The sequence below is a fragment of the Leptonotus elevatus genome, chromosome 16 (genome assembly GCF_054856555.1).
Source record: "Leptonotus elevatus isolate MCC_2025b chromosome 16, RoL_Lele_1.0, whole genome shotgun sequence".
In the NCBI taxonomy this organism is placed as follows: domain Eukaryota; kingdom Metazoa; phylum Chordata; class Actinopteri; order Syngnathiformes; family Syngnathidae; genus Leptonotus; species Leptonotus elevatus.
The window spans coordinates 3,006,331-3,018,766 of NC_141254.1; the positions used below are offsets into that span (position 1 = coordinate 3,006,331).

The following is a 12,436-nucleotide window of genomic DNA, read 5'->3' on the forward strand; positions in this document are numbered from 1 at the left end:
CCCGTGTCAACCAAAAGATAAAGATAGAACATACATTTGCTGCCATGAGACAAACATTGCCGTGTTGAACGCAGCCAATCTCCCACCCATCCAGACACAAAGTAATTGTACGACTCCAGGCTCTTGATAGCATCAAAGTCCTCCCAAGTGTAGGCGGTGGCACTCTTTTATACAATTAAATAATTTAAAATTTTGTGGTAGCTCACTTGGGGGAACATAGTGGCTTCCTTTGACCAAGCTGATGGTGAAAGTTCATACATAGGGATCTTGCCCTCCAATCAACTCCGGCTTTTGGAGATAGTGTCTTAGAACGGCTGGTTCCAATGAGTCGCAGTAACCTACTTTCCTACTAGGGACGTCTTTTGCTACATTTGTCATATTTTCCCACCATTTAAACAAAACGCTAACTAAAAACAATGCTCTCGCCGTGGATTTCTATTGATTGTTTGCCCTCCAGGAGGGTAAGCGGTAGCTAAGCATTATGGGTAAAGTGGTGTCAGCGAGAAGGGTCTATAGAGGATGAAATAAATACTTAGCTTTCAATTGCAATTAATGTTACAGCACATTTCTCGCAGTCATGTGCAGCACGTTCACCTTGTTCCAAAAGAACAAAGATTTTGGAACACATGCGTGCTGACATAAAGTTCAAGTGACCTGCTCGATGAAAAGCTTTTGAATGTATTCCCCTTTAAAGTTCTGTTCCATGTGCAAACTGCCATGCATGCCATTGCTAAATCCTCCTCCGTTTCCAAAAACAAACAATTCTATTGAATAATTCTTGTTACATTTCTTGTCCTAGTGCTTCGCTTTTCTTTGGCTTATTTTTCATTATGTGACTGTTCCCGCGTAGTCATTTCCCCTCCAGCCATCTCTCCCCCTGTCAGCATGGTGAAGCCCATTGTAGACAGTTTCCATGTCTATGAATACATATTGATACTGCTTTGTTGCGCCGCTGTGATTTTCCTTCCTGTTCTAATGATCCTTGGTTTGTCTCTGCAGCCACTACGGAAAGATGGCCCCAATGTAATGCTAATTGTTTTCTGTGCTTCAAGACGTATAAATAGGCTGCTGGTGTGTGAGTGGCTACCAAGTCATAAGTGCCTTCACAGAGAGCTAGAGATACAATTTGATGCAAACCCACAACCACTGACAAGCCACACCAACGGAGCATTTGCATCTGTTATTTTCAGAGTAGGAAAGATTAATGTAAAAGAAATACAGATTCAGCTTGTGATTGCAACATCTCATCAAATGTCATTCATTTATTTATTTATTCTTAATGAATGAATGGTTTATTTCGGCTCTGTACATAATACATAAAAAAGAAAACACAATCATCCTTTTAAATTGAAATGTGTTAATTTTTATCACCTGGTGTATATGCAGTGTCTTATATAGAGATTTATTGGATCAATTCTTTAAAATATGTATTTCCAAAAATGATGCCCTATTTATTCTTAACAGTGTTTAAGGCTGTTGAGACTTTATTAAATAATGTAGCTGATATAATCATAAAATGTTTAGGAAGATATTGCCTTATGCTGTCATGTTGATCCTTTCACAATGTGTTGCACCTCTTGCATGGATTAAGCAAGACTGAATTAGAATTAATATCCAATTGTATGCCTTTGAAAATATTTGGCATGGAGTTACCCCTTTCTCCCTCTTTGTTCTCCTTATTTAGAAAACGTCCAGGTGCGCCGAGTGTCCTTTCGGGGTCTGAGAGGATTGATGCTCTGAGATACCAACGTATTAGAAAGGCTAAGAAGATGACAATGAATAACAATAATTCCAAGACTAGGAGGAAAGCAGGTATGTTGGTAACACATTTTTAAAATGGTTTGTTACCCTGATGCAGCATCAAGAGCATACAATGGACCCCTGCAAGTGTTGCATTGTCGCCAACTAGGACTTCTTCTTCTGCATCTTCTTCTTCGACATATTAAAACGTCAAAATTAAAACGTTCAATTTATTAAGTATGACAAGTGTTAAGAAGGTTGGGAACTGTGTGAGCTGGTTCATAATTTCCTAACAGAGGCATAAATATGGAGCCAAACTGTCTCATAATGAACACACACATTTGACACAAAACACACACATTCATCAAATGTGTGTGAATTGTCTTACGCACATTTATAATGTGCTTTTAATTTGTAGTCCGCACTCACATGTGTGTGGATCTTTTTTGCGCGGCCGAGAAACACGCATGCATTTTTTCTAAACGAAGCCCGTCTGCAGCCAATCAGATGTCTCGCTCCTTACGGCTAATCACGCAGGTTGGGGTGTTGTGTAACGTCACTGCTGTGCGCATAGATATCTATAAAGGCTAGATGTCTCGTCCGCGCTGCTAGCCAATGGAATCGAACGGCCGCACGGGGCGGCCATCTTGCTACTTGTCACCGCTCTCCGCCTCTCTCATTCATTACTATGTGTTTTTATCGTACATGTTCTTTTAAATAACTCAAAGTAGCGGTTTACCAAAAAGCAACTGATTATCGAGCAGTTTAGTTTATAAGCGTATTTACTATACCACATACTTGTTAACAATTAATAATAAATCCTCCCTTTTTAAAGCAATTTCCAACTTCCTCCTCCTATCTGCGGTTTGGGGAAACCTTAAAATGTGTGTCGAGTTCAGTCAACCTAGAACATTTAATAAACAACAGAAAAGGAACGGACAGAGATGTGCACAATTACAATCTCCTACTGCTCGGAAGCACACTCTGCCGAGCCCTCTTTTTTTTTTCTTTTAAGGCAGTCCCTAGTTACACAGCCGTTGCTGCTCTAAAGGTTGGGGGAGCACACAGCAACATGAAAACCATCACGGATATGAGTTATTGTGCAGATAATAATACAGACATGTCTTTCTTCGTCGCTGAAGGTTTCAACAGTCAAAGTCAACAATTCATCTGCAAAGTGTTTCAGCTGCTATCTTGTGATAAGGCACAATTCCTGTTTTGCAGCTGCAGGAGCATCCTTCTCACGGGACTCTGCTCTTTTCACAGATAACTTCAACTTTCAAGGTTATACCGCTGAATAAATGCTTTGCAATACTATAAGAGTAAAACAGCCAGTAGCAAAGGTTGTTGCTTCAGTGAAAATAGCTGGGAGTAAATGAGTTAATTGAGGTGTAAATCCTTCACCGAAAAAAAAAGAAAAAAAGTCAAATTTTACTTTGCGGACTTCACTCAATGTGGGTAGTTTCTGGAACATAACCCCTGTGATAAATGAGGGAACACTATATCAGTAGCTGTCTTCCTAACCTTAAAATAAACACAATGGAACTATACTAATACAACCCCACCCGTTGATAAATAATATACCCCCCGGTAAATATTAATCGCCTCATGACCCCTTGCACACTCCCTTCCCCCGGCGATGAACAATCTCTACTGGATGTCGACTGACACTGCCACGACGACGAATAGGATTTGCTGCATGTTCGTTTCATCCGCACCAACGCTCCGTCGACAAATATGATACAGAAATCCGTCGTCCAAACGCAACCCCCGTTGACGAATATTTTCCCGGTCCGATTTTTGTTCCCAGTTCTTACCTGTTGGATCATCAGATTCTGTGGCTGTAAACTCTCTTGTGTGTTTGCTCTGTCAGGTGTCTCCACCTCTCAGACCCAGCAGGCCCACCCCACTCAGGTACTTCAGCCCGAAGAAGCGCTCTACCTCCACAGGAAGAAGAAACGGCTCCTCCTTCACGACCCATACAATCGCTTCTCTGCTCTGCTGTACCGTCGGCCCCTTCGAGAAGACCAGAAGGCCATTTTGGCTTGTATGGACAACGTCGAACTAGACCATGCCACCTTCCTCTGAAAACGCACACAAACGAAGGTCATACACATTGTATGCCAACACATTTTCAAACAATAACTACTTCTCTTTGCTATGTATTAACTGCTAAAGCGAGGAGCAATACATTTAAGCATTTTGATTTGGTGCACCCTGTTCAACCATTTATGATGGTTTTATACATTTATTATGACTATGAATGAGGCTTGAACACTTGAATCAGATCAATATTCATTTAACACTGATGACAATCCCTCCAAAATCGGAAAAGTTGAGTTCTTATGTACTTCTAAATGCTGGCCTCTTAAATGCGCTAATGTCCATGTTCCCTCTATGGTCACATTTAGTATTATTCTCAATGTGTTTACATTTCTATCAACTCAAGTCAGAATGACAGTTCCCAGATTGACGTTTTTCTCCAGTGCAAAAAAAAAAAGTGATTTTAAAATTTTACTCATACTTGATCACTATTTTCTTTGAAATCACAACTTTCCTCCTATTTAGTTAGCCAATTGGAGCACATTTTTCAGGCATGCGTCAAGTTGCCTGTGTTAAGTACGACAACGTGTTAGGGCCACGTATAAATATACTTTTTTAGAGGGTGGGGGCAATATTCAGAGAAAAAAAACTTGCAAATTCGCCACTAAAAAAACTAGTAAATTTGCCAAAGGTGGCAAATTTTCGACTTTATAAAGTGGCAAATTTGTGAGAAAAAAATTAAGTTTGTAAAGTTGAAAATTTGCCACTTTACAAAGTCACAAATTCGCCACCTTTGGCAAATTTACGAATTTATAATGTATTTTTCTCATTAAAAAAAAATTGCTTATGTGTACTACAATGGCGTATTAGGGCCATATATATATATACATATATGTTTAGAGGGTGGGGGCAATATTCCAAGAAAAAAAACTCTGAAATTTGCCACTTTATAAAGTGGCAAGTTTGCAAGTAGCATATTTGCGACTTTAGAAAGATATTAAGAGATCAACCAGGGCCATGTTGAAAACAAGCTGATTTAGGGGATTGCTTCAGTGAAAATGGCTGGGAGTGAATGAGTTAATGGGACACTGTTTATAAAATGATAAGGCAGGATGGAGACAGATTTATTCTTAATCTAAACTTTACTCATAATACAAGGCAGCTACAGCGACAACACTTCCTGATCCCATATCAGCTGACTAAAGACTAACCAATCAGAAGCTAGCATACTTTAGGTCAGGGGTGCTCATGTTCGGTACAAAAAAAAATCAAAAATGTATTAATATGCAAATAATAATTCTGGAAACATGAATCTACAAGTAAATGTACATTTTAACAAATTACCTTAAATGCTTGATTCTCAGGGTGTGGACCTTTGCAAAGCGAGGCGTATTTGTCGCTGGCCGTACCCAATGCTTCAAACATCATACAGTTAATCATTGCTAAAGCAATTAATTACTACCTCCTTATTGGAAAACCTGACCGAAAAGTCAACAAACATCCGAGTAGTACGCTAAGTATATTTCTCGTAAGTTTCTGAGTTTTTTTCTCACAAATCTGCCACTTTATAAACTCGCAAATTTGCCACTTTATAAAGTCACAAATTTACAGAGTTTTTATTTATTGAGGGTTTTTTTCTCTGAATATTGCCTCCACGCTCTACAAAATATATATTTATACCTGGCCCTAATGTAATGTGCGCCGTCATAGTTAAGTGAGTACAGCCCTGGAAAGTAGTGTGGGCTTCCATTTACAGCCACACCTACCACCATATCCTCTCTGCCAAGCACCTTTGAATTCTGCTGAAACTCATATAAAAATTGTGTTCTCATTTAAAACATAGACCTCGGCGCACAGGACATAGGACCACACAAGACCAACATATAGTACATTTCACCTCTTTACAGAAATGACTTCACTGTTGTTTTATTTAGCCATTCTGTATTTCACAAAAGCCACCAGCCTTGGTGAGCCTGCGCAAAAGGAAACAATGAGCAGTAGCTCGAAACACCCTTTTATTTTTTCACATCTGAGAAGAATTTGCACTGGAGCAAAAATATTGCTATGTCCAATCATTTGTGTCCATTTTTACACCACACTGTCCAGTTCTTCAACTGTACATAGTATAGAAGGCTCAAAATCCGAATCAAATCCTGAATTATCTAGCCGAAAACAACTTAGTTAAGTAAGAAAGTAACACAGTACTAGATTTGCCAACATGGAGAATTGAACTGAGATAACTGTTTCTGTTTGTTTGCCTGCCTCATCCAGCAATCTGTTTCTAATTCTTACCTGGTTAAGGTCTTGGGGAGCTTGAGCTGATTACAGCCTGCCAAACTGATATTTGAGCAACATCTATATCCAAGACTGGTCGCCGGTCAATCACAGGACACATTTATAAAGACTGACAAGCGTTCACACTCACATGTACACCGCCACTTAGTGAACTAATGCTGCTTGCTTCTCTTCACTTCAAATCATAATGTCATTTCTACTGAGCCATTTTGCTTCACATAGTATGAATGTAATTTTCCATTTTGTTAGCCTTTGTACGCGGCCTTATGCTATAAGTGAGACTAAGAACAGTCACTTATTACGAAATAGGATGGGCAATTAGAGGCAGCTACATTTTTGCTTCCTCTTTTCTTTAAATATGCATTTCATTTTAGAACCAGTTGATACATTAGATTCCGCTCTTCAACAGACAATGAACACTATTGGGATAAAATGAATGCCTTGAGGCTTGCTAAACACTGTAAAATTCAATTCAACGTATTCCAGACCCTTGGTAAACATAAAACAGAGAAACACAATACAACAATAAAAACAGGGAACGGTTATATGAAAGTTTCAGAACGTCCTTTTTATTTCTTAATCTTATTATTCAAATAGTGCTCAGTTAAGAAAATGTACACACGCACATACAAGTTCATACACAAGTCAAGGCTGGTGAGCAAATTAGGCCAAAGGTTTGGACACACATCATTTAATGTGTCAATTGCTTTATTTTCATGACTATTTACATTGTAGATTCTTACTGAAGGCATCAAAATTAGGAATGAACACATGTGGAGTTATGTACTTAACAAAAAAGGTGAAATAACTGAAAACAAGTTTTATATTCTAGTTTCTTCAAAATAGCCATCTTTTGCTCTGATTACTGCTTTGCACACTCTTGGCATCTCACCTTTGGAAAATTCCTTCAATACTGTTGTAAAACCATTTGCAGGTGACTACTCTTGAAGCTCATCGAGGGAATGGCAAGAGTGTGCAAAAATAAATAAATAAATGAAATCATCAGAGCAAAGAGTGACTATTTTGAAGAAACTAGAATATAAAACATGTTTTCAATTATTTCACCGTTTTTTTAAGTACATGACTCCACATGTGTTCAATCATAGTTTTGATGCCTTCAGTGAGAATCTACAATGTAAATAGTCACGAAAATAAAGGAAATGCATTGCATGCAAGGCCAACAAAGTCTTCTGAAATACGCCACAATTACAATAATGACCTTTTGGGTTTCTTAAGTTTTTTTCAACAGCTAATATTGTAAAAGGTTTTCAAACAACTCTACATCATTGATATAATATATTCTCTTTATTCACAAAACAGCTAATGTACAAAAGGGTCAAATGTAATATTTAAATATATATTTGTAGTTAATTGTTTTCATGTTTCAAAAGTTAAGTGCCTTTATTTTAGATTAGTATTTCCTATTGATTTGACCTTACATATAGTAACATATATACGGAATACAATAGGAATATTTTGACAATTTAACAAAGAGATGATACATACAAATACTTTAAAACAAATTGCAGCAGTTTATCACATGAAATTACGGACCCTCAATTGAACATGCCTAAAAATAGTATGCTAACATAAGATTACATTGCTTCCATTTATATTTTATGATCAATGTTGCTGAAAAATACTGTACTGTGACGCTAATGCCAGTTCCGTAATGGTATGATGGCTGGATTGGCTGCATTTTCTCATGCATATTAGAGAAAATCAACTGTCACAACAGAATATATAGTGCACATAAAAGGGGTTAGAAGTCATTTGTTGGTATTGCTGTTTGATTTTCAATCACAAGAAAAAAAGGTCTCTCCATTCATAAATTGCAAAGACATTTGCAAAACTGAAAACTGGATTTTGATTCATGAAAAGTTCTCTGATGTCCATCCTGAGGAAGGAAGGACATTTGAGTTAACACTTCTCTGAAAATGATCTAAACTTTGCGTCGCCAGCCTTACAGGTGTGTACAAAAGGCTATTGTTGTATAAATTGGAAGGACAAACACAATCAGTGAACATTTTAACAAAATAAGTCACATGCTTAGACATGCATAACTACATGGAAAAACATTGCCAATGCATAATAATGATACGCTTTTCATTTGTGTTGTTTACATTTGGAAAAAAAATTAGAATCAAAATTGAAACATTTGCCAATAAAGTGAGCACACAATGAATTCATAAAACAATTAATAAATAATCCACTTTGAAAATGAACTTCATGTTTCATATTTGTACCTGGATTGTTGAGGCCCAAGCGACCAATGCTATATACTTACACTATTCTCTTAATAAATATTTAAGCAACATTAAGGGTTGAAATTGTGTGTTAGTGGGTTAGATCACCAAATTATTCCCGAGTGTGGCTCCTGCTGCTGCTCACCGCTCCCTAAGGGGATGTGTCAGAATGCGGAGAAAGAACTTCGCCCCACTTATGTGGGTGTGACAATCAGTGGTACTTCAAGTATTTATAGCATTTTTTTATAAAAATTATCAAAGTAAAGAACAAAACGGAATTTACAAGGAAGTCAACTGAAATTCTATGGAGGATCAAAACTGCCAAAATTAAAAATAAATTAATTAATGACTAAAAGTGAAAATAAAAACGGATATAAAAATATAATTCAAAAATTAAATAAAAAAATAGATTTAAATGGAAATAAAAACAACTCTATATAATTAGGGTTAGGTTAGGGTTACATACATATACATATACATATTAAATAATATAATACATAAAAAATACATATAGTATGTATTTTAATAATGGAGATGAGATTAAATATAATTTCCAAAATAGTGGAGTAAATATCGATTTAGTGATCTGTCTACTGCTGTCTAGCTTGTGTTAAGTAAAACTAGAGCCTAGTTGAATCGCTGTGAACATATTACTGATTTTAATACCACTATGAGAGCTGCTTTATATAGAGATCACATTTGTCAAGGTTTCCAACAAGCGGAAGGGGAAAAAATTGCATCATTGTGTTTATCTGTTCGACTTCATTCTATCACACGACTTGAAAATAAATCTCAGTACTGTATCACATGGGACTTAATCTGAGGAGATGTAAAGAGCCTGCCTTGAGTTGAATTTGACTCTGCCGTTACACATGCATCTAGTCTAGACGGACTTCTTCAAGGTCGCTTATTTGTCTCACATGCTTTACAGGCTTTAGCCATGTGCACAACAAGTAGACAACCTGGTGCTAACCCACGCTGCACAAGTCACACATTTTTCTTACATAATATTCATGTATGTATTGTTGTCAAATGCATTTTCTCTTTAACCTAAGTACACTACCTAAAAATAGAATGCAATGTCATTAGCGGTTGGTCCAGCTTCTTCCAGCAAAAAGAGGGAAATTATTAACATGAGATATATAACATGTTTAGACAAAAATCCTAGTCTTACACTGGCTGACAAAACATCAGTGCTCTGATAAAAGTAACACAGAGGGAAAGTATTGGTACAATGAAGTATCACTTTTTATTTCACTGTACAGTGACAAAAACTCCACACTTTAAAGTTTGTATATACAGTAATGTCTTGAATAAGCATAACTTGTCTTATCTTGTTTTTTTTTTTTTGTAGAAGAGGGTATATGCACATGTTGAAGACTTGATTGGGGATCTGAGTAGTAGGTTCAGTGACAATTATGAGATATCAGAGGTGGCAAAGGCTTTAGCCATTGTTGCTAGCTAGCTCCCTAGCAGTTAAACTGGCACCATGGGAGCTAGCTCTAGCACCTGGGGCTAAAACCAAACGGTGGCAGGCTTTTTACTTCCAGGACCCGGATTTGCCACCTCTGATTATGTAACAGACCAATGTCCAAATGTGAGTAAAAGACATCCTCCAATGATAGAAATTAGTTGATTATTATAGAGCCAAGAAATATAAACACTCTCTATATAAATATAATATACACATGTATGTATGGGGCTGAAATGGCTCTATATATATTTGAGGACAGTTCATGTTTTAAAAGAATGTATGAGTGTATATTTATTTTTATATCCATCTGTGCTTATATGGTAGCGGTGCAGTAGGAAAAAATATAAAAGAGAATGGTGCACTGTAATGGATTTCACTGTACTGTATACAAACACAGCAACCTATTTTTATAGCAATGTCTGCTTGCTCTGAATAGTAAATATAAGTTTGACTGTGGGCCATCGTCTTTATTTCATCGTTATTTTTATTCTTATTAGTTTATCGTATCCACATTTGGGGTTTACGAGAATGATGGCACCTTAACTATGATACTCCATTGCTTTGTTGAGTTCACAATATGTACAACAGGAATGGTTTGACATGCATGTAATTCATGAAGCTGCTTTCAACTGACTTTAGGACTTCCAAATGTTTTATTCTACGTTTTTGTTGAAGCACGGGCATGCATTTGGTCATGTGATCTCTTAACTCGGTTGCTTCGAGCATTTCAGCAGTTTCTTAAGGTACTCAACACACTTGACGTTATATTCAATTAAGTGGTCAACATTGCCAAAAAAAGAACTACAGCAACAACACGTCATATAGGCTACTGTACATTCTGAAAACTGGTGCTATTTCCCAACAGCTGTGGTGCTTCTTTTTTTTTTTTGTTACTTCAATGTATTTCCTCGCTTCAGACAAAATGTAGCTACGCACTTTCGTGTTGCACTGGTAGGAGCTGGTCGTCTGTGGTCTTTGCTGTTGTTTCTGGGACATGTGCAAAATGTTAGAGCAAAGACATTTTTATTATTATTATTATTATTATTATTATTATTATTTGAACGCATCCTCATGACCATTTGCCTTTTATTTGTGATATTCTAGTTTACTTTTTTGTCAACACGGTGCTTTGATAGCATGTAAATGTTACACGAAACAATTCAGATGTGCTCATCATACCTCAATGACAGCTATGAGGTCTAAGTTGGTATCTCTGCATCTCCAAAACTCACCACTAGATGGAGACAGCTGTGTATGAAAAGTAAAGCATTATACGTCGTGAGGTGAAAAAACGTTTAGCTTCAATACACTATATAGGTGCCTCTCAAATTATAATATTGTTGAAAGATTATTTTACCTCAGTAGTTCAAAAGCTGAACCTAATAACTGTATATTACAGATTCATCAAAAACATGGAAAAAAAATTGTTCTGAAATTCTGGCCAATTTGTATATCTGACAATACTCTTAATTTATTGTGATGGCAAATGTTGTGTTTTTATTATTTATCATCAGAATTATTACAAACAAAACGCTTCACTGTGTCAATTACACTCTAATTAATAGATTAAAATGACTTATCCCCTAACCCTCCACAATATTATAATTTATTGGGATGCACTTGTACTTTGCTTAATCCAATGAAAATGTGCTTATATTATATAGCAGTATTGGCGCCGCAGTGACGGTGGGGTACTAAGTATAAAATTATGGAATTAAAGATGAGATTTTTCTAAATGAATTATTTTCTTTGGAATAAATTAATAATGAATGTCAAAATCCTCATGGAAAACTATCGTTTTCTTTTCAGTGTTACTTAATTACAATAGCAGAATTTGCTGTTGTAGTTAAGTATGGAATTTATATCGATGCAAATATGCTGTATGGTACACTCATGTTGTTGGATGGAGTATATAGTGCTTTACTTTTTATTTGTATAAAAACTGATTGCTGCAAACTTTTTTGAATCCTCACGTTTAAAACTAAGTTTCTTTAGGTGGATTTATTTACTCCATAGACCAAATGCAATATGTGGAAGAAAGACAAACTGAACTCATCACCATAGTTTGGACTTCCTGTTTGAATTTTGTCAAATACTTTTGAGTGTGCTCACAGTCACTCAAACAACTCAGTACCTCAAAACGTTTTCATCTACTCGGTCTGTTCACTGGCTGTGCGAAATTGTTGCAAATTCTTTCTTTTTATATCTTGTGTAACAATCTACTCGGTCCGTTCACTGGCTGTGCGAAATTGTTGCAAGTTCTTTCTTTTTATATCTTTTTTTTCTTTTTCAGACACATATTTCATGGATATTATTTATAATTTCTGTTCATCTCAATAACTGGGGGAAAAAACTCAAATTAGTTGTTTTATTTGTGTCTTGGTATGCTTGTACTGTAGTTGTAAATTCATAATGGTGTATATTACATCAGTTTTTATTTATTAAAAATGTTTCAATTTTCCAAGAAATGTCTGTTATTACACACATCCAAAACACAACATAATTTACATCTCCTTATTCGAAATGGCAACACAACAAACTAACTGTTCTTAAATTAACCCAAACTTCCTGCCAACAACGATAGATAGATAGATAGATAGATAGATAGATAGATAGATAGATAGATAGATAGATAGAT

The 12,436-nt window shown here is 36.3% G+C and overlaps 1 protein-coding gene across 6 annotated transcripts in view; it reads left to right on the forward strand.

The window, feature by feature from the left end:
• igsf9bb (immunoglobulin superfamily, member 9Bb) overlaps positions 1 to 6,820 on the forward strand; it is a 133,330-nt gene extending 126,510 nt beyond the window's left edge. For 4 of the 6 annotated variants that reach the window (XM_086098332.1, XM_086098335.1, XM_086098333.1 and 1 more), the window contains 2 exons: positions 1,685 to 1,812; positions 3,614 to 6,820. In XM_086098332.1, coding sequence (XP_085954458.1) covers positions 1,685 to 1,812; positions 3,614 to 3,828 — 343 coding nt within the window. In that variant the 3' untranslated portion in view covers positions 3,829 to 6,820. Of the gene's footprint in view, positions 1 to 1,684; positions 1,813 to 3,613 lie in introns of those variants that run through there. The other 2 variants (XR_015097383.1, XM_086098337.1) reach the window with 2 other exon arrangements.
• The last annotated feature ends 5,616 nt before the right edge of the window (positions 6,821 to 12,436 follow it).